Consider the following 27,885-nt stretch of genomic DNA (forward strand, 5'->3'; position numbering starts at 1 on the left):
AAATCCCGAGTGATACAGCATATTTGTTTACCTACTAACCACTGGAATGTGAGCCCCAGCCCGTGGACAAGTTGTAAGCGTTCCATACGTGTTTAGTGGAGTAAAGAGATCCAGGTTAAATCCTCGCATTCTCACAGGCAGGCCTGAGCCCTGGGTCTCAAGGCTTGGAATAGCCAGAAGCAGGGACCATAAGCAGATGCCTCCAGGTGAAAACATGATGACCACAGGCTCTGTTTTGATTTCTAGCTCTGCTGCTCATTAGCAGGTCACCCCACCCCACCCCCGCCAACCGCAGAGCCTCGGGTTCCTAATCTGTAAAATGGGTTCTGGCCTCTCTCCCCCATTGGAGGATGAACCATGGTTACGTGTGTTAATGGAGTAGAACTAGTTCTAGTAAATGATACTTCTGATGGAAGTAATTTTTCCAGAGCCCTGAGCCCATTAGAGAAAGGCCCTGAGGTAGCTTAGTGTGACATGCCCTGGGTCCCTTCAGGAAGGCCCAAGGACAAGAGTCTTTGCCAGGGGGCCCCAGAGGTGTTCATTATAGGGTTGCGGAACCAGCGTCTAATACAGCAAGCCCTGGCGAGCTGGCATGGGACCTTGAGTCTATTTTAGCATGCTTCTAGAATATTCTGTTGAATGCCTCTGTAGGAGGTCCCAGTGGCATTGTATTTTTCTCAGAGAAATTAGGTGCAGGCACAGTTCCATAGCAGGGTCCTAGATGTATGTCAGCAGGGGTCAGGCCTATTACATGAAAACAGGGCAGCTCATGGTGGTGTCATAATGTATCATGGCCCCGCACCTATCACAGCAGGCCTCTGGAATATTCTGATAACTACCCTGGCAATCATTGTTGCCTCCCCCGTGGTACTCTACTCTAGCAGAATTTACAGCAGCAGGAAGCTGAAATCATTTGACCGGCCCGGTCCGGAGGTCTGTGAGTGGAGTCTAAGAGAACTTGAATTTTAGTAGCTTCCCCGTGTGTTTGAGCCGCCCTGCTGCCACATTTTGGCCCTGCCCCGAGCCCATCGTGGGAAATCCCTGGGAATCCAACATTCTGGTAGGTCCCAGCTCTTATTATATGTTATCACAGAGAGCTACAGCATAGATTCTGCGAGAACGTTCTAACAAGGACACCAAAGCCATTCTAGAAGAGTTTCAGGGGCATATCAAACCAGCCCAGGGTCATTCGTGGTTTGCCATCATTCATTCTACCAATATTTACTGTGCTGGCCCCTGGGGATGCAGGAGGGAGCAGGACAGATCCGGGCCCCGGTGTCTGAGATCCCTGGAACCCTAACAGCAGCAGGATTCGGGGGGGGCACATTAAGGGGAACAAATGTTACTACTTTGTCCTACCATGTGCCCCATGCTCAACCCTTGACTCGTTGAAGCCTCCCCTTGAGGTCGGCAGGATCGTTATTCCCACCTTACAGATAAGGAAACCAGGGCTCAGAGAAGCAGAGGAAGAGGGAGGTTTAGTTTTGAACTCAGGTGTGACTGCCTCATGGAGGCAGTAGGGGGCGCTATGGTGCAGGTGCAGAGGGGAGGGGCAGATGTTAAGGCGTGGGGCCGATCAGAGTACACAGTTCCCAGGGCCAACGCGGCTTCATGGACATGGTTCAGAAGGGACCCACGCTGGGTTCAATGGTTCAATGCTCTGCTCGAACTGTCTTGTGGTTGGAACAAGGGGCCCCACATTTTCATTTGCCCCAAGCCCCGCAAATTACGTAACTGGTCCTGCCATGGGCTTTATCTTCTTTATAGTGGGCCCCTGGGGAAATGATAGCAGGAGCCTAGGGGCTCTGGAGGGCACAGGCAGGATCGTTAGAGCTGGACCCTGGGACTACGAGAAGGGACAGCCAGCAGATGCTGTAAATAGCCCCTGAAGACATAACAGGACCCCAGTACACCTAGAAAGGACTCCCAGTGGGTACTAAGCGACCCTGAGGGCTTTCTCTGTTGTAGCAGGAAGGAGGGACATTATGGGGAATGTTCTGGCAGACTGGAGTCCTCATTGCCAAGCCCCGGGAGAGATCAGAAGGGGGATATTCTAACAGGAACAAGGAAGGGTGTCCTTCCTGACTGTGGTAGGCTGGATAGTGGTCCCCCAAAGGTGAATTCCCTAATCCCCCCAAACCTGCAAATATGTTACTTCCTATGATAAAAGGGATTTTGCAGATGTGATTAAATTCAGGATTTTGAGATGGGGAGATGATCTGGGATTATCCAGGGGACCAGTGTAATCCTGAGCATATTTATAAGAGGGAGGCAGGGGCTGAGTGACTGGCTGGTTAGTTCAGCTGGGTAGAATATGACACTAACAACACCACCATTGTGGGTTTGCACCCCAAACAGGCTGAGAAAAGCATTACTTCTCATGTTTAATAAGAATTAATTAGGGGCACCTGGGTGGCTCAGTTGTTAGGTGGCTGCCTTCGGCTTGGGTCGTGATCCCAGGCTCCTGGGACTGAGCCCCGCATCGGGCTCCCTGCTCCGCGGGAAGCCTGCTTCTCCCTCTCCCACTCCCCCTGCTTGTGTTCCCTCTCTCGCTGTGTCTCTCTCTGTCAAATAAATAAATGAAATCTTTTTAAAAGTTAATAAAAAATAAGAGGGAGGTGGGAAGATCAGAGCCAGAGAGAGATTTGAGGACGGATGGCCACACACACACACAGAGGTCAGAAAGGAGAGCAGATGCTGTTCTGCTGGCTTTGAAGCTGGAGGAAGGGGCCATGAGCCAGAGAATGCAGGTAGCTTCTAGAAGCTGGAAAAGGCACAGAAACGGATTCTCCCCCGGAGCCTTAAGAAAGAGCCAACGTGGGGCACTTGGGTGGTTCAGTCAGTTAAGCATCTGCCTTCGGCTCAGGTCACGATCCCAGGGTCCTGGGATTGAGCCCCTCATTGGGCTCCTTGCTCAGCGGGGAGTCTGCTTCTCCCTCTGACCCTCCCCTCTCTCATGTGCTCTCTCTCTCTCTCATTCTTTCTCTCAAATAAATAAATAAAATCTTTGAAAAAAAAAAAAAGAGTGCTCAGGGGGAGAGTACCCAGGTCCTGGGGACCCTTTATCAGGAACCAAAGGACTTTTCAGCAGGACCCAGTGAATATTAGAGTAGGGTCCTGAGAGGTGTTGCAATGACAGCTGATGGGACATTGTGGCAGGACTGAGGACACCCAGAGGCGTCAGATACCCAGAGAGGGGGTAAAGCGGGAGCTGAAGGACAGTTGGGCAAGATGTGAGCAGTATGGAAGGCCCCAGGGACAATGCACTAGAGTCCCAGAGCGCGGTGGCAGGAACCCAAGGGCTTGTCCCCAGGGCTCTAGTGGCGTTATCTAGGAACCTATGCTATAGAGAAGATCCCTGGGGGAGGGGGGTGTCTTAACCAGTAAAGTAGGACCCAGGGGACCTAAAGAGGAGACACAGAGCCACGTAACAAGACCTCAGGGCCCCTTTATAATGGGGTCCCTTGAGGGTGGTTCTCTCCTGGGTGAGGGAGGAACAGTCTAGCTGGCGAGGAGATATGGGAAGGGCCTGATAGCAAGTCCCTGAGAAATGCAAATGCAGGAGATTTGTTGCTGGCAGGAATGTATAGAGGGAGAGAAGGGCCGGGGGCTGAGGCCCCTCTGGGGTCACACCAGGGTGAGGGCTCAGGACTGGTTTAGCAGGATCCCAGGGGTGGGGTGGCCGATTCTGAGAGAGAGATTAGCAGAAGCTGTTGCAGACGTTATTGCTGGGCCTCAGGATTCTGTCAGGAGACCCAAAGGGCATGGGGGTGGGGATCTGAGATATCAGAGACCAGGGGCCAAGCAGGGGCCTCTGGCCATGGTCCTGCAGGACACCAGGGACACGGCACTAAAGCTCGTTATTGGGGCCCCAGGGCAATGGTTTCCAGGCTCCAAGGGAAAGTAAAGCAGGGTCCTGGGGGACACTGTCACAAGACAGTGCCCCCCCTTTGTAAGATTTTATTTATTTATTTGACAGAGAGAGACACAGCCAGAGAGGGAACACAAGCAGGGGGAGTGGGGGAGGGAGAAGCAGGCTTCCCCGCGGAGCAGGGAGCCCGATGCGGGGCTCGATCCCAGGACCCTGGGGTCATAACCTGAGCCAAAGGCAGACACTCAACGATTGAGCCACCCAGGTGCCCAAGACATTGGCCCTTTTATACCAGGGTCCAAGGAACATCACAGGAGGGACCAGGGGCCTTTATTTTATTATTTACTTCACTTGTTTTGGGTCCTGAGGCCTTTAAAATGAGAGCCCCGGGGCTGCTGGAATGGTCCCCTAGACACATAGCCACATCCCTTGGGATGCAGAGGGGACAACTGAGCACGGCGGGTTCCTCAGAGTATTTTAGGAAAGAACTGAAGGGGACGCCTGGGTGGCTCAGTTGGTTAAGCGACTGCCTTCGGCTCAGGTCGTGATCCTGGAGTCCCGGGATCGGGTCCCACGTAGGGCTCCGGTCCCACGTCGGGCTCCCTGCCCAGCGGGGAGTCTGCTTCTCCCTCTGACCCTCCCCCCCCCTCACGTGCTTTCTCTCTCATTCTCTCTCTCTCAAATAAATAAAATCTTTAAAAAAAAAAAAAAGGAAAGGGCGCCTGGGTGGCTCAGTTGGTTAAGCGACTGCCTTCGGCTCAGGCCATGATCCTGGAGTCTCGGGATCGAGTCCCACGTCGGGCTCCCTGCTCAGCGGGGAGTCTGCTTCTCCCTCTGACCCTCTTCCCTCTCGTGCTCTCTATCTCTCATTCTCTCTCTCTCAAATAAATAAATAAAATCTTTAAAAAAAAAAAAAGTAAAGAACTGAGGGTGCTCTAATAGGATTTGTGGGGCATGAACAGAGGTTCCTTCGGCAGCATTAGAGGCCCTCAGGGTGGATCTTACAGGCTCCTCACTAAGTCGAACAGAGATTTACCATGTGTCACGGTTAATTTCATGTATCAACTTGGCTGGACCCCAGGCCCCAGATGTTGGGTCAAATATTACTCTGGATGTTTCTGTGAGCGTGTTTTGGGATGAGACTTCCACTGAAGTCAGGGCACTTGGAGGAAAGTGACTACTCTTCCAGAATGTGGATGGGCTACAGCCCATCAGTTGGAGCCTGAATAGAAGGACAAAACCGACCTCCCCTAAGTGGGCTGACTGCCTTCGATCAGACTCCATCTGCAAGATCAGCTCTCCCTGGTTTGTCCAGCCTGCTGCTGTGGGACTTGACCTGCAACTCTTTTCCCCAGGCTGCCAACCACCCCTATCATATTTTAGACTTGCTAAGCCAGCACAATCACATGAGCCAATTCCTTAAAATAAGTCTCTCTCTATATGTACAACATTCCAGTATAATGGAGGCATTGTTGCCGCAGCGTGGGCTGGGGCAGGGGACTGGAGGGGGCCTCTAAGCCTGTGAGCAGTATATATCTTGGGACTATGTTATTTAGGCTGTATCAGAAGATACTAAAGAACTGTAAGGGTATTTTAAGGGGACACTTAGGGGACGGGGTCCAAGAAGGAAATTTAGAAGGTGTCTGGAGAACTTGCACTGTGTAGCAAGAGCTGGTGAAGGGGTGAGAGGTGGGGGAGATTGTACAATGAGCTAAGAAGGGGACCCCCTGAAACCTCCAAATTTGGACTCTGACAGTCTTGGGCTCTCCACTTCATCCTGAATCGCTGGGTGGCTGACACCCTCAAAATAAGAAAACAGGGAGCAACAGAGAGAGAGAGACCAAAAAGAAAAGAAACAAAGAAAATGTTTCAAGAGAGGCAGAGACAAATACTCAGAGAGGCTGGGCGCCGGGCCTGGGGTGTGCCCTGCAGCTGGGGGGCGGGGTTGGATATTCCTGAAGTCAGGGAGCAGTCTCCGGACAGGATGTGAGAGAGGAACTGGGGTCTCCAGTCACGGGAGCCAGCTAGGGCTGCAGGCTGGAAGGGAACTTCGCTGCTGTGAGCAGAGCTGGGGCCCAGGCCGAGGGAGGATTGGCGGGGCCGGGACTCCTGGATCTGAGGGAGGGGCGGTTTGGGGTCCTGCACTCCGGGTCTGAGGGAGGAGTGGTGTGGGGGGCCGGGGCTGGGTGTGGGGGGCCTGGACTCCTCGGTCTGAGGGAGGAGAGGGCTGGGGACTTGGACTCCTGGGTCTGGGGAAGGAGGGGCTGGGGGCCCGGACCCCTGGGTCTCAGAAAGGAGGGGGCTTGGGGGTCTGGACTCCCGGGTCTGAGGGAGGAGGGGCATGGGGGCTTTGGACTTCTGGATCTGGGGAAGGAGGGGTCCGGGGGAAGGGACCCTCGGGTCTGAGGGAGGAGCGGCTGGAGACCCTGGACTCCTGGGTCTGAGGGAGGAGGGGCTGGGGGTCTGGACTCCCAGGTCTGCGGGAGGAGGGGGGCTGGGGGCTTTGGACTCCTGGGTCTGCGAAAGCAGGGGCCCGGGGGCAGGGACTCTCGGGTCTGAGAGAGGAGGGGCTGGAGGCCCTGGACTCTGGGTCTCAGAAAGGAGGGGGCTGAGGGCCTGGACTCCAGGGTCTGAGGGAGGAGGGGCTGAGGGCCGGAGCTCCCCAGTCTGAGGAGGAGGGGCTGGGACTCGGATTCCAGGGTCTGAGGGAGGTGGAAGAGGCGGGGCCGGGCTCCGAGACAGAACTCTCAGCCTATCCAGGCTCTGTAATTAATTAACCCAAAGGGAACAAATGAAGGGGTGAAAGTTCACCGGGGAGGAGGGCAGGGTGGCCAGCCTCGGTCGCGGAGCCCCGGGGCCCCCAGGCGCGGGTGCGCGTGCTGGCCGAGGCCCTCGGGAGCTGGGGGAGGCGGGGGCGGGGCGGGGGTCGGAGCAGTCACGCGCCCCCTCCCGCCCCAGGTCTCCCGCTCAGGATGGGGGTCCCCCGGCCTCGGCCCTGGGGGCTCGGTTTGCTGCTCTTCCTGCTGCCGACACTGCGCGCAGGTGAGGGGCCGCGGCTTGCCGGGTAGGAGGGAGGCGCCGGCGGCCGGGAAGGGGCGAGGGAAGCGAAATCTGAGGTTTCCCTCGGGCGGGCCCGGCCTCCTTCGCCTAGCGGCGCTTTATTACTGTTCTTCCTTCCTCGGTGTCTGCGTCTGCGGGCCCCCTGTTCGCTTCTCTCTGAGTCTGTCCCCCCCCCCCACCCCCAGTCTGTCCTCCACGTTCTGGATCTGCCCTTCTCCTCTCGAAGTCTGCCCCCCACCAAACCTGTCCCCCTCTCTCGGGGTCTTTTCCCTGCCCTTCTCTCTGGGTCTGTCCCCCCAGTCTGCCCCTTTCCTCTCTGCGTCCCGTGTCCGCCCCCCAGCCCCCAAGGTTGTCTCCCTCTCTCTGGGTCCGTCCTTGCTCTTTGGGGCCGAGTCTTTCCCCTTTCAGGGTGTCTGTCCTGCCAGTCTAGGCTCTCCCCCCATCTGCTCTCTCCATCTCGGTCTCCCTCCGGCAGACAGTCATTTCTCCCTCCTGTACCACCTCACGGCGGTGTCCTCTCCTGCCCCTGGGACGCCGGCCTTCTGGGTATCCGGATGGCTCGGTCCCCAGCAGTACCTGAGCTACAATAACCTGCGGGCCCAGGCTGATCCGTGCGGGGCTTGGGTCTGGGAAAACCAGGTCTCCTGGTATTGGGAGAAAGAGACGACAGACCTGAGGAATAAGCAGGAGCTCTTTCTTGAAGGTCTCAGAGCCTTGGGGGAAGGAGGTAAGACCAGGAGCCCCGGGGTCTGAGCGCGGAGGGGCCGGGGCCCCTGCTCCTGGGTCCTGCTTACCTGTGTGTGGGCACCCCAGGAACCTACACCCTGCAGGGCCTGCTGGGCTGTGAGTTGGGCCCTGACAACGCCTCGGTGCCTGTGGCCAAGTTTGCTCTGAACGGCGAGGATTTCATGAATTTCGACCCCAAGCTGGGCACGTGGAATGGGGACTGGCCCGAGACTGAGACCATCCGTAAGACGTGGATGCAACAGGCCGGGGCGGTCAGCAAGGAGAGGACCTTTCTGCTCAACTCCTGCCCCCAGCGGCTGCTGGGGCATCTGGAGAGGGGCCGTGGAAACCTGGAGTGGAAGGGTGAGCAGCCTCCAGAAGACTCCCTCACCCCCATGGATCTCTCCCTTCCCACACCCCCACCATAGGCCTCACCGTCTTCCCGCAGCCTCTTCCTTGGCCTCCTGGCCTCCACCCTCCCCACTGCAGCTCCTCCCGGACATGTCCCAGAGGGTCTTTCTACGCCCAAAGCTGCCCCCACTCCTCTCCTGCTCACAGCCCTCCCCTGGCTCTCAGAGACCTCTGGACACAGCTCAAGTGCCTCAGCCTGGCCTGGAGACCCCGAGCGCCGTGGTCTCTGTCCCTCTCCTCAGCCTCCATCTGCTTCGCTCAGCCAGACAGGCTCACCCAGAGTTCCTCGAGCCTACACCAGCCCTCGCATTTCTCCACCTCTGCCCTTCTCCGTCGGTTCCTCTGGTGTAGCAGCCGGGGAGATTTTTCTGTGGCCCATGAGGCTTTTCACTTAGCTCCTTTGGATCCCCACGATGCCTTGTGTGACTCCCATTATAGCACCAAAACACCCCAGCTCTACTTCTGCGCATGTCTGGGGGATTCTCAGGGGCTGGAATTAGAGCTCTTTTGTCCTCAGTGTCCCTGTCTTGCAATCACAGCTTCCATCCTGGCCCTCAGTACAGACCATCCTCTACCTAGCAGTCAGAGGAGCGTTTTAAAACATAAATGAGCTCCTAGCCTGCCACTGCCTAAAACTGCCCCCATTAACTTTTCTCTAGTCTTACACTACAATGCAATCTCTGTTCCGTGGCCTACATTCCCCACAGGTGGCTGGGCCTGGCTGCTTTCTGTCACTATAATTTCACAACACCCCAGCCATGCTGGCTTTCTCACCCCTTCCTCCAAGTGTCAGGTTCTTGTCCTCCTCAGGACCTTTGCACCTGCTGTTCCCTCTGCTTGCAGTTCTCTTCCTTGGGATCCTGCCATGACTGGGTCCTTCTCATGCTTTAGGTTTGACCTTGGATGTCAGCTCTTCAGCAGGGCCCTCCCTGATCACCCTGGTTAAAGTGTGCCCCAACATGACCCCCATTACTGTATCCCATGCCATTGTTTTGTCCATTGATTCACTATAGTGTCTTTGTTTTTTCTTTTTTATTGAGGTGTAACTCACCTACCTAAAGTATATGGCTTGATTAAGTTTAATGGATGCCCCTGTACCTGCGTACCAAGATCTAGAACATTTCCAGCACCCCGCAAGACTTCTTGTGTCCCCTCCCATTCCATACCTCTCAAGGGCAACAACTGACCCGATTTTTATCACCGTGGCGTTGCGTGATTTTGAATTTCAGATGACTGTGAGCATGTGCTCGTTTGAGTATGGTGGTGTAGGCCCCACATTAGCTTTAGTAGGTAGTGCTAAACACTTTTCTCAAAGGGGTTGAACCCATTTCATAATCCCACCAGCTGTGTATGAGAACTCCAGTTGCTCCACAGACTTGCCAAATTGGATATTGTCTGTCTTGAATTTGAAGCATTCTGGTGGGTGTGTGGTGGTTTCTTATTGTGATGCATTTTTCAATTCTCTGATGATAAATGATAATCGTATACATGATTTGGCAAAATCAGATCAATGAGGGGGCGTGTGTGTCTCAGTTGGTTAAGCCTCCCGACTCTTGGTTTCGGCTCAGGTTGTGATCTCTGGGTTGTGGGATTGAGCCCCACATCAGGCTCCGTGCTCAGCGGGGAGTCAGCTTGGAATTCTCTCTCTCCCCCCCTCTACCCCTCTCCCTCAAAATAAATGAATCCTTAAAAAATCTCAGGTAAATGAGTTGATGACTCGTGACAGGGTACTTTTTTGCACTATTGACCAGTTGAGCGTCCACTCTTTTGGAGTGGTTGTTTGAGTGTTTTGCCCATTTTTAAATAGGAGTTTTTATCTCTTTTTCTTATTAGAGTTCTTAATATATTCTGGATATGAGTCTTTTGGCTATGTCAGGTGGTTCTATTGGAAATAACCTTTCCTGGTGTGCAGCTTGTCTTTTCATTCTCTTGATGAACCTGTTTGATGAACAAAAGTTCTTAGTTTTGTTTTTGTTTTTTTTAAGATTTTATTTATTTATTTGACAGAGAGAGACACAATGAGAGGGAACACAAGCAGGGAGAGTGGGAGAGGGAGAAGCAGGCTTCCCGCGGAGCAGGGAGCCCGATGCGGGGCTCGATCCCAGGACCCTGGGATCATGACCTGAGTCGAAGGCAGATGCCTAATGACTGAGCCACCCAGGCGCCCCCAAAAGTTCTTAGTTATAATGAAGATCAATCCATCCATCTTTTGTATGTAGCTTTGCGTGTGTTCTCTTGAGGAAATCTTTCCTCTCCCAAAGCTATGCAGGTATTCTTCTAGGCCTTCTAGAAGCTTGGTTGATAAGTAACTTTTATATGTAACTGTAAATCCATCTTGAGTTAATTGTGTGTGACGGTGTGAGGTAAGGGGTCAAGGTTATTTGTCACTTGTGGATCTCCAGTTGACCCAGCTTCCTTTGTTGCAAGACCACCATCCTGTCTCCTCCCCTGAATTGCAGTGGAGCCTTCTTTCCCAAATTAGATGTAGATGTGTTATTTGTTTTTGTTTGTTTTAAAAATTCACCAATGACGTCACCTGGACCTGGACTTTTATTTTTTGGAAAGTTTTAAATTGTGGATTAAAAATTGTTAAATCATTATAGGACTACTCAAGTTTTTTATTTCTTCTTGTGTCAGTTTTGAAAGGTTGCATTTCCTAGGAATTTGTCCAGTTCGTTTAAGTTTCAAATGCGCTGGTATGGTATTTTTCATAATATCTGCTTACTATCTTTTTTTTTTTAAGATCTTATTTATTTATTTGACAGAGAAAGACACAGCGAGAGTGGGAACACAAGCAGGGGGAGTGGGAGAGGGAGAAGCAGGCTTCCCGCGGAGCAGGGAGCCCAATGAGGTACTCGATCTCAGGACCCTGGGATCATGACCTGAGTCGAAGGCAGATGCTTAACCAACTGAGCCACCTGGGCTCCCCAAAGACAGGGAGTTTGGTCTGTCTTGCTCACTGCTGTGTCCCGGGCACCTATTAGAGTGTCTGGCACACGGTTGATGCTCAGTATGTGTCTCTTGTAGGAAGGAATGGATGAGGGGTAGATACCCTCACTGTGCATAGGTGGGGTCTCTATCCCCTCAGGAAGCTCCCTTTACTTTTGCCACTATATCCTCCAGGCTCAGCACAGTGCAGGGCACATGGTGGGGCCTGCTGGGTATGGTGGGAGGAATGGAGGCCTCTGTATGTCCTTCCCCGGCCCTCACTAGGTCTGGCCCCAGGGGTTCGTGGGCTTCGGGCTTAGGTCTGTCTGCCTGTTTGTCTGCAGAGCCGCCCTCCATGCGCCTGAAGGCCCGACCTGGCAGCCCCGGCTTTTCTGTGCTCACCTGCAGTGCTTTCTCCTTCTATCCCCCGGAGCTACAACTGCGATTCCTGCGCAACGGGCTGGCCGCCGGCTCTGGTGAAGGTGACTTTGGCCCTAATGGCGACGGCTCCTTCCACGCCTGGTCTTCGCTGACGGTCAAAAGTGGCGACGAGCATCACTACTGCTGCCTGGTGCAGCACGCGGGGCTGCCGCAGCCCCTCACTGTGGAGCTGGGTGAGGGCCCACCGTGCGGTGGTACTCCTTGTCTCTGGGCGCCTTTCGTCCTTCCACCCCACTGCTGCCAGTCCTCCCTGAGTCTGACCGCCTTCCCTCCTGCTGGTGCTGGCCTCGCTGAGTCCGCCCACCCATTAACCGCTCTGGACAGTCCTCCCTCGGTCTGACCGCCTTCCCTCTTGCTGCTGCTAGCCTGATCATTCGTTGTCTGCCGCTAGCCGCCGTCACTAAGACTGACCGTGTATTGCTCAGCCACTGCCAGTCCTCTGTGAATCAGCCCTTCTACTGCTCTGTGCCGGCCCTGCCTCTCCGAGTCACAATACCACGCACCCTTGCTGCTACGGGTCCCTCGGCCAGTGTGACTGGGACCCATCTTGCTGTGGCTGGCTCTTCTATGCGATGTGGGAGCATTCTGCACAGACCTAGAACATCAGCTGACTGGCGTGCCCTCTGTCCACACCCATTCCCCAAAACCTGATGCTGGGGTCGCTGAGGTTGGGAGGGACTGAGAACCCCCAGGCTCCTGCGCTGACTCAGATGGGCTGGTGGGTCCCCTCAGCATCTCACGTCATTCTCTGGCTGCAGAATCACCAGCCAAATCCTCGGTGCCAGTGGTTGGGATCGTCGTCGGCTTCTTACTGCTCACGGCAGTGGCTGCAGGAGGAGCTCTGCTGTGGAGGAGGATGAGAAAGGGGCTGCCAGGTGTGGAGCTGGAAGAGGGAAAGAACTCAGAGAGAGGGACAGAAACCCCCAAGGAGAGGGAGACACAGACCTGGGGGGGGGCGGATCTAGACAGAAAGAAACAGAGACCTGGGGAGTGGGGAGACTGGAGGGAGGAAACAGAAGCTCGGAGGAGGACAGAAACCTGTGGAGTAGGGCAGAGACTGGGAAAGACAGACAGACAGACACACGTGGGGGAGGGGCAGTCAGGAACCCAGAAGATTTCAGAGATTCTCACGACCCGCCCCCCCTTCCTCTTCCCTCAGCCCCTTGGATGTCTCTCAGTGGGGACGATGAAGGGGCCCTCCTGCCCACTCCTGGTGTGCCCAAGGATGCTGACTCTTAGCATATAAATGCATTCTCAGCTGCCTGATGATCATCTTCCATCCTGGCTACCACCAGCTAATGTAGTCAGGCCCCCTTCATGCTGTGAGACCTCCCGGAATCCTGGTATTTCTGAGCCTCCAGAAAGAGTCCTGGGCCCGATGACCTTCTGGATTTCTCCTGTGGCCTGCCTCAGTTTCCCCTCCTGATGATCATGGCTCTTTCCCACCTCCACATATAAACACGAGTTTGGGCCCGAATCATTGTGTTCTTATCATTTCAACTTTTAGGCGGGGGGGGGGGGGGGAGTAGGAGAACACGTGTGTGTGTGTGGGGGGTGCGGATAAATAGCCTAAGCCCTGGGCTTCAGATCTCTCCGGAGACTAACATTTGCCAGTTGTGGAATATGCCAATTTTATATACCAAGTCATGTCTTTTCATTCATAAGTTTCACAGATACTTACCAGATGCCTACAAGGTACCTCGCATTTTGAGGAATTCTTGGCTGGAGTCTGACCTGACTCCTTGGGTGGAGCGGAAGAGAAGCATTGTTCCCTCTTTGAGGGAAGGGGTTGTCTCCTCTGGCCCCTTGGTTCCCTTCTTTCTTAAACCATGCTGACAAAGGGAAAGATAAAAATACACCTCCCTGGGCGCATGCCTGGCTCAGTCGGAAGAGCATGCGACTCTTAATCTTGGGGTCGTAGGGAGCTCCAGCTCTACCTTCGGTGTAGAGATTACTTAATAAAATAAATAAAAAAACAAAAACAAAAACAAAAACAAAGAAAACCCTCCCAAAAGACCCCAAACCACCTCCCCAGAGGCTTGGGAAACGGAACAGCTGGAGGTGGTCGGTGGTCCGGCAGGGCGCTGCGATGCCTGCCGGGAGTTGTAGTTCTCGGCCTCCGAGTCTCTCCGGGGCCGCCCACCCCGCCTGCCCGGGGAAGGGGCGGGCGGAACCTCTGGGGCCGCGCTCTTCTCTGTGGACGTGGCGTGGGGCGCACGCGGCCCTCGCGGAGCTCACCGGCCCCGCCCCTGGGGGGGGGAGTCCTTATGAGCGGGCCTTATGAGCGCTCATTGGTTGGAGGGCGGGGCCTGGCTGGAGAGCCGCCAAATTGGGCATCTTTCGGTGAACGCAGAGCCGACTGTGTAGAGCGAAGTGAAGCTGGCGAAACTGGTAAAAGGAGGCGAGGGCGGGTGGCTTGCCCAGGGAGGACGGTTCGGGTTCTCTCGGGTCGGGAAATTGGGTCCGGGCTGCAAATAACAACTGGGGGCCTGCATGATTGCTCTCTGGCCACGACCCCGCCCCACAGTTTGCGTGGGAAGTGCGCCACGTCTCTCGCTTGCAACCCCCCACCAGCGGCTCTGGGACCGTTCTGGGACTCCCTCAGAAGATTCAGTCCCTACCTCTGGTTTTACCTCTGAGAAAGAACACCGCCCCCCATTTTCCCCACCCCTCGGCCTTTCTTGAATCCTAAACTTTGTGGCCAGCTACCATCTCTCTGTCTTGTCTTCAGTCTCTCCATCCCTAGCCCCATTCTCCTGTCCTGTCTCTATTCTTTTTCCTCTGACCCCTGACTCCTAGCCTCCACCGCTCCCTAGGGACTGATGATGTGGCGACCGTCACTTCTGCTGCTGATGTTGCTGCTCAGGCGCGGGGCCCAGGGCAAGCCATCCCCTGACGCAGGCCCTCATGGCCAGGGGAGGGTGCACCAGGCGGCGCCCCTGAGCGAGGCCCCTCATGATGACGCCCACGGGAACTTCCAATACGACCATGAGGCTTTCCTGGGACGGGAAGTGGCCAAGGAATTCGACCAGCTCAGCCCAGAGGAAAGCCGAGCGCGTCTGGGGTAGGAGAGAGATGGAGGGGAGGACTCAGGGTTGTAATTTTAAACAGGGAGGTGAAGGGAGGCCTGAGTGAGAAGGTAATATTTGAGCCATGTGGCTATATGGGAGAATAGCATTCCAGGCAGAGGGAACTGTAAGTGCAAAGGCCCTGAGGCAGGAGCGGGCCTGATATTTGAGGAACGGTGAGGCCTGTGTGGCTGGAACCCAGTGAACGAAGAGAAGAAGGTGGAAGGTGACGGCAGAGATGGAACAAAGAGTTCAGGGCCTGCAGGCCACAGTGAAGATTTCAGCCTTTCTCTGAGGGAGAGGAGAGCCATGGGAGGGCTCTAAGCAGAGGGAGGACGTGAGCTGACTTGGGTTTCATCAGAATCCTTCTGGTTGCCTTCCGGGGAACAGACTATAGGGAGCAAGAAGCAGGGAGCTGGTGAGGAAGCAACTGCAGTCGTCCAGATGGAAGACAGGAGACGATGATGACTAGATCAGGGGGAGAGTGGTGGTGACTGGGTCTGCTTTGGGAGACTGTGCACGAATGGGGTTGGGTGAAGGAGGGAGGGAGGAGGAAAGGCAGTGTGAGAGGCTAATGCATTTGGCATAGCATTGCTGCAACGCCTGGCACTGTTCCAAGTGCTTTACAAGGGTTAATTTATTTAATCCCCACAACCGCGCTGCAGGGTAGGTTCTATTATTTATCCTTCATCTTACTGAGGGGTAAACTGAGGCACAGAGAGGTGTGTGTGTGTGTGTGTGTGTGTGTGTGTGTGTGTTTAAGTGACTTGCCCACGGTCACACAGCCAGCAAGAGGAGGTGGCAGGATTTGAACCTAAAATATCTGGCTTTGGAGCCCACGCTCTTGACAACAGCTTGAACCTCAGGGTAGCGTGTGAGTCCGGGGACTCCAGCTCCAGATCGATCGGAGCAGACACAGCCTGGTGCGGGAGAGGGCGGCGACCTCGGCACGGCCGTGTCGGAGTCGACCCTGGGAACTGGGTTGCGGGGCTTAAGGACGGTGACCGAGAGGAGCGCTCCCTATGGGCTCTGTGAGCAGTTGGGTAAGGATCCAAACCGGTGGCGGGTCGGGGCGGGGCATACATCAGTCCCGGACTCCGCAGGCGGGGGGCCTGGGAGCAGACAGGAGCGGCCCGAGAGAAGGTGCGCGAGGAAGGGCCTTGAGGGGCTTCATAGGCGACGGCACGGTGCAGAAGATCCGGCCAGAGCATGGGGAAGGGACTGATGGAGGCCAAGCCCGCAGGGTTGCGGGTGACGGTTCTAGGGCACAGTTTGGAAAAAGTAGGGGAAAGGGGCGGGACGCAGCATAGGGTGGGGCTGGAGGGAGAGGGGCCTGAAACAGGCCCGCGCAGCCAGGCAGGCGAGGCAGGGGGCGGGTTGGAGGGGATGGCCTGAAGACCCGCCGCGCCTGAAACGGCGAGAGGTCGGGTGTGTGCGTGGCCGTGGCCATCAAGAGGTCAGAGAGAGTCTTGGAATAGGGGACCTGTGGGCGAGGGGCGCTGTGTGACACCGCCTCCCTGCCCCCACCCCAACTCGGACAAACGAGAGATGGGACAAGTGAGGGTCCAGGGGCGCAGTCAGGGTGGAGGGTGTGGCCCTGGGTTGCCGTAGGTCCTTCCCCCAACCAGGGCGTGTGGAGGACCGCGGCGACAGCCGTAGACCCGCTGGGTCTGGATTGAGGGGGCGGAGCCCTGCCCTGGGCGTGGCCTCGGGATTGACAGGTGCCCCCCCCGCCCCCGTGCGGGCGGCTCTGGGACCACTTTATCAACCCCGTATGGGGGTGTGTCTCGAGTGGGGGCGTGGTTCCGTGTGAGGGGCGGGGCCTGGACGAAGGCGGGTCTCCGGGGTGGGCGGAGTCCGGGACTGATGTATGCCCCGCCCCGACTCGCAGGCGCATCGTGGACCGCATGGACCGTGCAGGGGATGGGGACGGCTGGGTGTCGCTGGCCGAGCTCCGTGCTTGGATCGCGCACACGCAGCAGCGGCACATACGGGACTCGGTGAGCGCGGCCTGGAACACGTACGACACGGACCGCGACGGGCGTGTGGGTTGGGAGGAGCTGCGCAACGCCACCTATGGCCACTACGCGCCGGGTACGCGGCGAGACCCCGACTCCTGCTCCTCCCGAAACACACACACTGTGACCCTGACCTTTCTGACAGCTTCATCCTGAGAACCGTTAGCCTATGAAACAGAATCCCTAACCTTTGACTTCCAACCCTTGATCAAGTTCTACCCACTTCCAGTACCCCATCACCCCGAAACTCGCGATCCTTGATATCTGGCTTCTCACTCTGGCATCCACGACCTCTGTTACCGTGACTGGGGGATCCTTGACCAGGGACATCTACCTGGTCATGCCCTGTCATCCTGACCGTTGATTTCTGACAGAACCCCAAATCCTGGGGCGCCTGGGTGGCTCAGTTTGTTAAGCATCTGCCTTGGCTCAGGTCATGATCCCGGAGCCCTGGGATCGAGTCCCGCAGCGGGCCCCCTGATCAGCGGGGAGCCTGCTTCTCCCTCTGCTGCTCACCCTGCTTGTGCTCTCTCTCTCTCTCTCTATCAAATGAATAAAATCTTAAAAAAAAAAAAAAAAGAACCTCAAATCTATTTACGCCATCCCCTGACTGCTTTCCCTCCTGTCTGTCCCCATGCTCCAGCCCTTCGATCTCCACAGCTCTTGCTCTCTCCCTCCTGGACCCTTCCTCCACACTCCTCCTCCAGCCTGTCCCTCATAGCCCCAGAGGGGTCTTTCCACACCCAGAGTTGACCCTGATCCTCCCCTGCTCACAGCCCTTCATGGCTCCCCAGGGTCTCCAGAGGAGACTCCCAGCTCCTCAGCCCCGCCTGGCCCACCCCTCTGGCTTTGTTTTTCTGCATTTTCTGACCAGTCACATGGATCTTCTGTAGTTTCCCTGAACTCAGGAGCTCTTCAAACCTCCACATTCCGCTCATACCCTTTCCTTTGTTGAAAACGCCCTTCTCTTCTCTGTCCTATAACCTGAGTCAGTAGAACTTATTGCACCAGAGGGGAGCCTTGGGGCCCAAAGGGCCAGTGTCCACTCAAAGTTCATCATTCCTGGCTACGTGACTTTGGGCTGGTTATTTCCTCTCTGTGGGAATCTGTTTTCTCCACAAAATGAGAAGAAATGAAAAAACTCTCTTGACTTGCTTTTTTGTGAGAATTAAATGCAATTTTGTAAGTAAAGAGCTTCGCATATAATAAGCTCTCCCGACAAGGTTGCTAATATATACAAACAATGAATTATACTAATTATTGCCAGTTCTGTGGAGGCCTTCTTGCCCTGACTCCACTGAGCTGGATCCTTTGTCTTTTCCCTCAACCTGCCCTGCGTTCCCTCCGTTAAAGCACAGCTGAACGAGATTCCCCCCGCCCCTTCCCCAGGTGAAGAATTTCACGATGTGGAGGACGCCGAGACCTACAAGAAGATGCTGGCTCGGGATGAGCGGCGTTTCCGGGTGGCGGACCAGGACGGGGACTCGATGGCCACTCGGGAGGAGCTGACAGCCTTCTTGCACCCCGAAGAGTTCCCTCACATGCGGGACATCGTGATTGCCGTGAGTTCAGGCCCGAGGAGCCTTCTCCACTTCCCATCCCCCCTCCTGGGACCCAGGGTTCTGATGTCAGGGCCAGCCTTCCAGTGCTTACCTTGGGGGATCCAGTCACCTGGTCTTCTAGCACCTTCCCCAGGGAACCCAGCCTGCAAACAGATCAGTGGAGGGCAACCTCTCTGCTGCCCGACACCAGACCTCCCAGTGTCTGATCTCTCCTGGTCCTGCCTTCCCCTTCATGTGCTCACATTTGGAGTCCGGGCCCTCAGCCTGAAACTCACACATTCCCCAGAAGTGCCTCGGGGAGCCCCAATCCTGGCCGAACCCCAGGAAAACCCCAACCCCATACATGGAGTATCTACCCTGAGGCCACTTCCGCTGGCCCATCTTCTTCCTATTCCTTTATAATTTTTGTGCCAGTTCCAATTCCTTCTCCATTTTATAGTGGAAGGATTTTTTTGTTTGTTTTGAGAGAGACAGAGAGAGAGAGAGATAGAGAGAGAGAGAGAGAGAGATCGTGAGGGGGGAGGGGCAGAGGGAGAGGGAGAGAGAATCTTTTTTTTTTTTTTAAGATTTTATTTATTTATTTGACAGAGACCCAGCGACAGAGGGAACACAAACGGGGGGAGGAGGAAAGAGAGAAACAGGCTTCCCACGGAGCAGGGAGCGCGATGCGGGGCTCGATCCCAGGACCCTGGGATCATGACCTGAGCCAAAGGCAGACCCTTAACGACTGAGCCACCCAGGCGCCCCAGGGAGAGAGAATCTTAAGCAGGCTCCATGCTGAGTGTGGAGCCTGACTCGGGGCTCAATCTCATGGCCCTGAGATCGTGACCTGAGCCAAAATAAGGACTTGGCCACTTAACCGACTGAACCGCCCAGGTGCCCCAATAGTGGAAGGGCTTTTTTCCCTTCTTTTTTTCCCCAACAGACCTTAATTTTTATTTTTATTTTATTTTTTAAAGATTTCATTTATTTAGAGAGTGCGAGCAAGGGGAGGGACAGAGGGAGAGAGAGAACCTCAAGCAGATCCACACTAAGCATGGAGCCCCATGCAGGGCTTGATCCCACAGCCCTGAGACCACGACCCAAGTGGAAACCAAGAGCCGGATGCCCAACTGACTGAGCCACCCAGGCATTTTTATTTTTGTTTATTTATTTATTTAAATATTTATTTATTTGAGAGAGAGAGATAAAGAGCACACACAGAGGGAGAGGGAGAAGCAGACTCCCCACTGAGCAGGGAGCCCAATGTGGGGCTCGGGGGCTTTATCCCAGGACCCTGGGATCATGTCCCAAGCTGAAGGCAGATGCTTAACTGACTGAACCACCCAGGTGCCCAAGATTTTATTTTTAAGTGATCTCCAGACCCAATATGGGGCTCAAACCCACAACCCCAAGATCAAGAGTCACATGCTCCGCCAACTGAGCCAGCCAGATGCCCCAGACCTTAATTTTTAGAGCAGGTTTAGGTTCACAGCCATATTGACCAAAAGGTCCACAGATTTCCCACATCCCCCTTGCCCCCACACTCACACAGCCTCCCTCACATCAACATCCTGCCCCGGAGTGGGACACTTGTTACAATGGATGGACCTAGACTGACACATCACCATCCAAAGTCCACAGTTCACGTGAGGGTTCACTCTTCGTGGGAGGATTTATACCCCTTTCTACCATGCCTAACTTTTCACTAATTATTGTTATTTTAAATTTCATTTATTTATTTGTCAGAGAGCTCACAAGCAGAGGGAGTGGCAGGCAGAGAGAGAGGGAGAAGCAAGCTTCCCACTGAACGGGAAGCCCGATGTGGGGCTCGATCCGTGACCTGAGCTGAAGACACACACTTACCCAACTGAGCCACCCAGGCATCCCCACAAATTATTTTTTAAAATGTAGTTGTATGTCTAAAATAGCTAACATACTGATGTGTTGAAATGCCCAAAGGATGCAAAAAAAGTGGATAGTCCTCTGCCTTCCTCATCTCCTCGACCTTATTCCCCAACCCCTCTCGTGTAGCTCCATTTCCAGAGCTGGTTTGAGGGTCTATGGCAAGCCTGTTAGGATCAAGGGCTCTGAGGCCAGAAGGCCTGGGTTCAAATCCCCAGCCTGGCAGCTTCCTGGCTGTGTGACCTTGGGCAAATTACTTAACCTCTCTGGACCTGTTCCTCATCTATAAAATGGTAGTGCTGATAACTGTTCCTACATCAAGGCTGGTTATAGGGACTAGATGAGTTAATACATGTAAAACTGCAGAACTGACTGGTGATAAATGCTCATGATATCACATTACATGCACGCGTCAATATAGCTACACCACTTCCAGTGGTAGGATCCCTGGTCCCACTAGGATATGCATTTGCAGTTGTTTTAGATATTTCTCAGGCATTTTACTGACTTGATGTGTGCACCGTTGAGGTGGGGCGTCCAGCCCATTCTAGAGATGACTATGATCTGGAGAGGAGAGATGTCATTAAGCCAACCTTCTCGAACCCACTAGACTCCCCATCCTCCAAGGCCCAACGTCCCTCTTTTATAGCGAATAATGTCGTTATACCTTTTACTCTCCTGAGTTGAGGTTGTTTTTTTTTTTTTTTAAGATTTTATTTTTTAAGTAATCTCTACATCCAGCGTGGGGCTCGAACTTGCAACCCTGAGATCAAGAGTCGTAGGCTCTACTGACTGAGCCAGCCAGGGGCCCCCTGAGTTGAGATTATTTAACAAACCCTGACTGAGTGTGTCCTGTGTACCAGGGGCACCGTGGTAACACCTTTACCTAAGTATTAGCTTGATTGGATCATCATGGTGACCCTATGGGGGTGGGCTATCATCTTCACTTTATTTTATTATTATTTTTTAAAGATTTTATTTATTTGAGGGGCCCGTGGGTGGCTCAGCTGGTTGGGCGTCTGCTTTCGGCTCGGGTCATGATTCCGGGATCCTGGGACTGAGTCACGCGCTGGGTTCCTTGCTCAGTGGGGAGTCTGCTTCTCCTTCTCCCTGTGCTGCTTCCTCTGCTTGGGTGCACTCTCTCTCTCTGACCAATAAATAAATAAAAATCTTTTTTAAAAAAAGATTTTATTTATTTGAGAGATAGTGCATGAGCAGGGGGAGGGGCAGAGGGAGAAGCAGACTCCCCGCTGAACAGGGAACCCAATGTGGGGCTCAGTCCCAGGACCCTGGGATCATTACTTGAGTCGAAGGCAGATGCTTAACATGCTGAGCCACCCAGGAGCCCTATCACCTTCATTTTATAGATGAGGACACCCACGCACAGAGAGGTGAGGGGACTTGCGTGAGATCACCCAGACCAGAAGTGGCCCAGCCTGGATTTGAACCCTGGCAGTTGAATCCATGGTCCACACCAGGGGTCAGCAAACTGTCTAACCTGCAGCCAAATCCAGCCCACAGCTTGTTTTTGCAAATAAAGTTTTACTGCAACACAGCCACACCCCTAGGCTTCCATGTGCCACAACAAGAGAGAGTTCTATCAGTTCAACAGAAACTATACAGCACTCAAAGCCAGAACTATTTCCTCTCTGGCCCTTTATGGAAAGAGTTTGCAGAGCCCTTGTCTAAACTCTCCTGTCGGGGCACCTGGGTGGCTCAGTTGGTTGAGCGACTGCCTTCGGCTCAGGTCATGATCTCAGGGTTCTGGGATCAAGCCCCGCATCGGGCTCCCTGCTCGGCGGGAAGCCTGCTTCTCCCTCTCCCGCTCCCCCTGCTTGTGTTCCCTCTCTCGCTGTCTCTCTCTGTGTGTCAAATAAATAAAATCTTAAAAAAAAATAAACTCTCCTGTCATCTTTCACATTCATGGATATCGAGTGTAACTCCCCTGACACAGGATTTCAAACCATTACTGTTAGCCCCAAGTATACTATAGAAAGGGGAAACTATGGGGCGCCTGGGTGGCTCAGTCAGTTAAGCATCTGCCTGCAGCTCAGGTCATGATCTTCAGGGTCCTGGGATCGAGCCCTGCATTGGGCTCCCTGCTCCGCGGGAAGTCTGCTTCTCCCTCTCCCACTCCCCCTGCTTGTGTTCGCTCTCTTGCTGTGTCTCTCTCTGTCAAATAAATAAATAAAATCTTAAAAAAAAAGTGGGGGAACTAAAGGAAATTCACTTATAGGGGGCATCTGGCTGGCTCAATCAGTAGAGCATGTGACTCCTCATCTCAGAGTTGTAAGTTCAAGCCGCACATTGGGCATGGAGCCTAATAAAAAAAAAAATAATGGAAAGTCACTTATAAGAAATAACAAGAATTTTAATATAAGTGCTGTAGAGTTACCAGGTTCAGTAAATAACAAAGGGCATTCAATTATACTTGAATTTATAACAAATAATATAGACAAATAAAAATTTTTTTAGCATAAGTATGTCCCACACAATATTTGGGACATACTTATGCTTAAAAAATTATCTGAAATTCAAATGTAACTGTGTCCTGTAGTATAAGTATGTTCCAAATATTGTGTGGGACATCCTTATACTAAAGAATTATCAGTTGTTCATCTGAAAGTTGAATGTAAGTGAGCATCCTGTATTTTTTCTGGCAACCCTTAAATGTTGGAGCTTTCTTTGTGAAGAAGGCATAGTGCACTCTCAGACCCTACACCATACTACAGTGAGTGAATTTGAATATAAAGGTGGGGAATGGGGTCGCCTGGGTGGTTAAGCCAGTTGGTTAAGCATCTGACTCTTGATTTCGGCTCAGGTCAAGATCTCAAGGTCATGAGATTGAGCCCCACCTTGGGCTCCACACTCAGTGGGGAGTCTGCTTCCCCTCTCCCTCTGTCCTCACTCCCCCCCAATAATATATAAATAAATTTTTTTTTTAAAGATTTTATTTGACAGAGAGAGAGACAGCAAGAGAGGGAACACAAGCAGGGGGAGTGGGAGAGGGAGAAGCAGGCCTCCCGCCAAGCAGGGAGCCCGACGCGGGGTTCGATCCCAGGACCCCGAGATCATGACCTGAGCCAAAGGCAGCCGCTTAACCAACTGAGCCACCCAGGCGCCCCTATAAATAAATCTTTAAAAAAGTGGGGAACAGAAGCTGTTTGCTCAAGAAGTGGGGAGAAAACCAAGAGCAGAGGTACTGAGCGTGTGTCACAATGGTCCACCAAGTATGTCATGCTCATACTTAAAACGGAGCTAGGATCTAGGCTCTGCTACATGGGAAGACACTTCAGCCTTGGAGAGTGTGTGCTATTGGGTGTGAGGAAAGTGTGAGGGATGCAGGACAGGTCTCCTTGGGTGGAAGCAACCTGTGCATCACAGGATATCTGGGTTCCCTGGCCCCCACGCAACAACGGCAGGTAGGACCTGCATCATTATGTGCTCCAGAAAGCCACCCAACCCCAACCCCCCACCCCTACCTGTTGTAGACCCCATTGAGACTGCTCTGATGCCTGGCCGTACAGCCAAGCCCAAGCCCAATTCCCTAAGAGAACCTCACACCCCAACCCCAGGGGGCCAAGCCCTCCTCGGGAGCCAGCCCCAATGCCTCTCTTTCCCCCAGGAAACCCTGGAGGATCTGGACAAGAACAAAGATGGCTATGTCCAAGTGGATGAGTACATTGGTGAGTGGGACCTGATCCCCTTCCTGAGGACGCCTGTCCTCCCCCAAGCAGCCCAATGCATATCACCCATAGGAGAGCAACGGCCCTCTGAAGTGGGGGCAGGGGCACCTGATTGTGTTCATGTAGCCACCAGACATTAATTGAGCACCTACTGTGTGCTGGGCCCTAAATGTATTTATCGATCACCCACTGTGTGTTGGGCCCAGCAAGCATTTATTTACTTTATTTTTTTTTAAATATTTATTTATTTGAGAGAGAGAGAGACTGTGAGATAGAGAGCATGAGAGGGGGGAGGGTCATAGGGCAGCAAACGTTTATTGAGTATGTATATTTGTTGGGCATAGCAAATCTTTATCAAGCACCTACTATGTGCCAGGCCCAGGAAACACTTATCCAGTACCTTCTGTGTGCCAGACCAAAAAAGCATTTATTAAGTGCCTTCTGTGTGCCGGGACCAGGAAACACGTACCGAGTGCCTACTGCACGTTTGTGGTTGAGGATATAGCAGGGAATGTCACAGACTAGGTTCCTACCTGGGGGAGTCTGGAGTATCTACAAAATCAGGCCTCAGGGGCGGCGGTGGTTGCGTGTGGGAAGTCAGGGAGCTTGTCCTGATCCTGCATTTGCACGGTAAAGGCTGTGTCTCCTGTTACTCAGAATTTGGGGGGCCCTCGTGACACCCCCACATTTCCCCTTGGCCCTGCCTCTACCCCTGTCCTCAGGGGGCAAAGAATTTGGTTGAGGGGAAAGCTGTTAAACATGGATATTTTTATGAGTTTGAAAACATTTTTCTATAGCATGTTTTTATGGAACAAATGCTCAGGCAAGACATTTTTATTTAAGCATAATTTATCTCTCTTACATCTGTGAGGAAGATAGAAGTCTTTTTTTTTTTTTTTTTTTTTTGGTCAGAATTCAAGCATCACCACTGAGTAGTTGCAGCAGCTGACACATTGTTACCACACGCTAGACTCTGTTCTAAGTGGTTAACAACTTGTAAATTCGCTTAATCCACATATCAACTGACAAGATGGGTATTATTGCCCCATTTCACAGATGAGGAAGCTGAGGCCTGAGGGGTAGATAGTTGGCTGAGGTGGAGCAGGATGGCAGCCCATGCTGAGCCTAGGGTCTCACCCTGCCCCCTAGGCTGCTTCCTTTCCCTGTGGGGTTCTGGGGAGACAGATGTGGGCAGGACCCCAGGACTCCCCAGAGCAATGTAATTTCACAACTGTTGAATGGTATAGGGAAGAATATGAACCAGGAGGATGGAGGGGGTGTCACGGGCCCTGATCCCGGCTGGGGGGGTGGGTGGCGTGTCAGGGAAGGTGGGAGAGGTGGGGGTGCACCGAGTTCAAGGGTGTAGGCTCCAGAGCGAGCGTGCATGCTTCCCACCTACCACCTCCCAGCCATGGGACGGGAAATGAGTTCCTCGATCTCTCTTGGCCTCCTTACCTGTAAAGGTGGTAGTAGAGGGGCACCTGGGTGGCTCACTTGGTGAAGTGTCTGCCTTCGGCTCAGGTCATGATCCCGAGGTCCTGGGATCGAGCCCCGCATCGGGCTCCCTGCTCCGCGAAGAGCCTGCTTCTCTCCCTCTGCTGCTCCCCCTGCTTGTGCTCTCTCTCTCTCTCTCTGACAAATAAATAAATAAAAATTTAAAAAAGGGGGGGGCCGTAATAGAGCATCCAGCTCATACAATGACATCTAGTCAATACAGATGCCCCGTGGATGACTGCTAAACAGAAGGTGACAGATCCATATTATTCAGCCATAAAAAGGGAGGAAGCACTCATACATGGTACAGTGTGGGTAGATCTTCAAAACCTTATGCGAAGTCACTATGTCTGACGCCCCAAACTAATGTAACATTGTGTGTCAGCTACACTTTAATACAAAAATAAACACTATGCCAAGTGAAAGAAGCCAGACACAAAGGACCATAGTATTGTATGACTCCATTTACAGGAAATGTTCAGGATAGGAAAATTCACAGAGACAGGAATTAGATTACCGGTTGCCCGGGGCTGTAGAGGGGCTGGGGGCATAGGAGGTCGCTTCTTAATGGGAAAGGAGTCTCCTTTTGGGAGGATGAAAATGTTCTGGATTGATGTGGTTGTCGTACAACATTGTGAATGTATTAAATGCCACTAATGGTGGACTTTACGTTATGTGCTTTTTACCAGAATTTAAAAAAAATTTTTAAAGCTTATTTATTTATTTAAATCTTTCTTTAATGTTTTTTAAAAAAGATTTTATTTATTTATTTGAGAGAGAGCACAAGCAGGGGGAGCGGCAGGTGGAGGGAGAAGCAGGCTCCCTGCTGAGCAAGGAGCCTGATTTGGGGCTCGATCCCAGGACCCCAGGATCATGACCCGAGCCGAAGGCAGACACTTAACGACTTGAGCCAGCCAGGTGCCCCATATTTTTTTTATGTTTAAACCTATGTATTTAATCTTTAATTTTTTCTCCACAATTTAAAAAGACCTACACAACTCCCATCTACTGTGGCCATCATTTCCTGTAAGAAATAATGACTTAGGACCATTAGGGGGAAAAAAAAAAGAGGCTCTGCACTCACTGTTCTAGAAGGCTGACTGAGTGTCCAGTGCCTACTCCATCTTTGGTGGCTTCCCTGTAACAGCTCCCTGGCCTGGTCGGTGAGGGCAGGAAGGCATTCCGTACTATTTATAGTGGTTTTGCATTTGGTATAAAAAGACTTTTACACTTTTTTCTTTTAAAAATTGTATTTATTTATTTGAGAGAGAGAGAGAGCACAAGCAGGGGGAGGGGCAGAGGGAGAGGGAGGAGCAGGCTCCCCGCAGAGCAGGGAGCCCGATGCGGGGCTCCATCCCAAGACCCTGGGATCATGATCTGAGCCGAAGGCAGATGCTTAACGGACTGAGCCGCCCAGGCGTCCTGAGGGAGCTTCTTAAAGTGGAGTGAGCTGTCCTAAGCGTGGCTTTTTAGTATCTGCTCACATGGCCTGCGCCCGTGGAGCACACAGCATTTCCCGTGAGTCTCAGGCAAACGAGTTGACAGCCCATCGAGGAAATGATCAATCCATCAAGTCCCTTTCCCTGTAGCAGGGTGATCACCTGTTAGTCCGGTGTCGCTCTTAGTCCCGTTCCAACAGAAGAGGAGGAGACCGAGGTGGGAGAGCAGGTGCAGTGGCCTGGGGGGGCGGCGTCAGGGCCGGGATGGAGCCCCGGCGTGCCCGCCGGCTCGGAGCCGTCTGACGTTGCCCTGTCGCCCGCCCCAGCGGATCTGTACTCTGCCGAGCCCGGGGAGGAGGAGCCGGCCTGGGTGCAGACGGAGCGGGAGCAGTTCCGGGACTTCCGCGATCTGAACAAGGACGGGCGGCTGGACGGCAGTGAGGTGGGCCACTGGGTGCTGCCCCCCGCCCAGGACCAGCCGCTGGTGGAAGCCAACCACCTGCTCCACGAGAGCGACACGGACAAGGTGCGTGCCGGAGGCCCGCTGTGCAGACGGGGGGGGGGGGGGGGGGGGGAAGGGAGGGACAGAGACCCCCGGGATTGGGGGGGGCATACCAAGGTTCAGAGAGGAGTCTCCCCGGCAGGGCCCCTTGTCACCCCTGCTGCCCTCTGACCCTCCCTCCAGGATGGGCGTTTGAGCAAGGCCGAGATCCTGAGTAACTGGAACATGTTCGTGGGTAGCCAGGCCACCAACTACGGCGAGGACCTGACCCGTCACCACGACGAACTCTGAGCCCCCCGTGTGCCCACTACAGCCTGTCGCCCCAGGGGATGACCCGAGGAGGGCCCCCCCCATGGTCAGGCCCCTCTCCCCATCTGGACCTGCAGGGTGTGGACGCCCGCACCCCGTGTCCCTCTGACCCTGAGCTCTCAGGGACCCACCAGGTCAACTTCTCCAAGACACTGCAGTCCCTTCCAGCCCTTCCCACCCTGGCCCCGGGGGTCTCACAGACCCAAAGGGTATGTGAACAATCCATTTCTCACTGGCAGAATCGTCCAGCCCAGACCAGGGCCCCCCATACCAAGCTCGCCTCCACGAGCCTCCACTGACCACCCCAGTGCCCAACCTGAGCCGCACACCACACAGCAGAGAAATACCCCGCCACCAGCCCCTGACTCGCCCGCCCGCGGGCACTGCCCCCAGAATGCCTCATCTCTGCCAGGGTGGCAGTAAATTTCAGTGCTGGGGCCTTGCCTGTGTGTCTCTTAGGGGGTGACAGGGGCCTGGGGGAGGAAT

The 27,885-nt window shown here is 53.8% G+C and overlaps 2 protein-coding genes across 2 annotated transcripts; both read left to right on the forward strand.

Moving 5' to 3' along the window:
* Nucleotides 1-5,842: 5,842 nt before the first annotated feature.
* Nucleotides 5,843-12,914, forward strand: FCGRT (Fc gamma receptor and transporter). The gene is made up of 7 exons (XM_028091629.2): nt 5,843-5,929; nt 6,830-6,913; nt 7,407-7,658; nt 7,745-8,020; nt 11,341-11,610; nt 12,196-12,312; nt 12,597-12,914. The coding sequence occupies exons 2-7, from the start codon at nt 6,844-6,846 to the stop codon at nt 12,674-12,676; spliced, it is 1,065 nt and encodes a 354-aa protein (XP_027947430.1). The 5' UTR covers nt 5,843-5,929; nt 6,830-6,843; the 3' UTR covers nt 12,677-12,914.
* Nucleotides 12,915-13,787: 873 nt separating this feature from the next.
* RCN3 (reticulocalbin 3) lies at nt 13,788-27,842 on the forward strand. Its single transcript, XM_028091602.2, has 7 exons — nt 13,788-13,828; nt 14,254-14,501; nt 16,397-16,599; nt 17,913-18,085; nt 23,595-23,655; nt 26,915-27,114; nt 27,274-27,842. The coding sequence occupies exons 2-7, from the start codon at nt 14,260-14,262 to the stop codon at nt 27,379-27,381; spliced, it is 987 nt and encodes a 328-aa protein (XP_027947403.1). The 5' UTR covers nt 13,788-13,828; nt 14,254-14,259; the 3' UTR covers nt 27,382-27,842.
* Nucleotides 27,843-27,885: the final 43 nt, after the last annotated feature.

This window comes from Eumetopias jubatus, unplaced genomic scaffold (assembly GCF_037043125.1).
Source record: "Eumetopias jubatus isolate StellerSeaLion01/CBP00866 unplaced genomic scaffold, mEumJub1_p1.0 scaffold_10, whole genome shotgun sequence".
NCBI lineage: Eukaryota > Metazoa > Chordata > Mammalia > Carnivora > Otariidae > Eumetopias > Eumetopias jubatus.

Excerpts from the sequence above, each read along its gene's own strand:
- RCN3 (XM_028091602.2), top strand. The coding sequence starts at position 14,260 with ATGATGTGGCGACCGTCACTTCTGCTGCTGATGTTGCTGCTCAGGCGC. Across the intron at positions 14,502-16,396 it reads GAAAGCCGAGCGCGTCTGGG|GCGCATCGTGGACCGCATGG; the intron begins GTAGGAGAGAGA and ends CCCGACTCGCAG. Across the intron at positions 16,600-17,912 it reads CTATGGCCACTACGCGCCGG|GTGAAGAATTTCACGATGTG; the intron begins GTACGCGGCGAG and ends CCCCTTCCCCAG.
- FCGRT (XM_028091629.2), top strand. The coding sequence starts at position 6,844 with ATGGGGGTCCCCCGGCCTCGGCCCTGGGGGCTCGGTTTGCTGCTCTTC. Across the intron at positions 8,021-11,340 it reads TGGAAACCTGGAGTGGAAGG|AGCCGCCCTCCATGCGCCTG; the intron begins GTGAGCAGCCTC and ends GTTTGTCTGCAG. Across the intron at positions 12,313-12,596 it reads GATGAGAAAGGGGCTGCCAG|CCCCTTGGATGTCTCTCAGT; the intron begins GTGTGGAGCTGG and ends CTCTTCCCTCAG.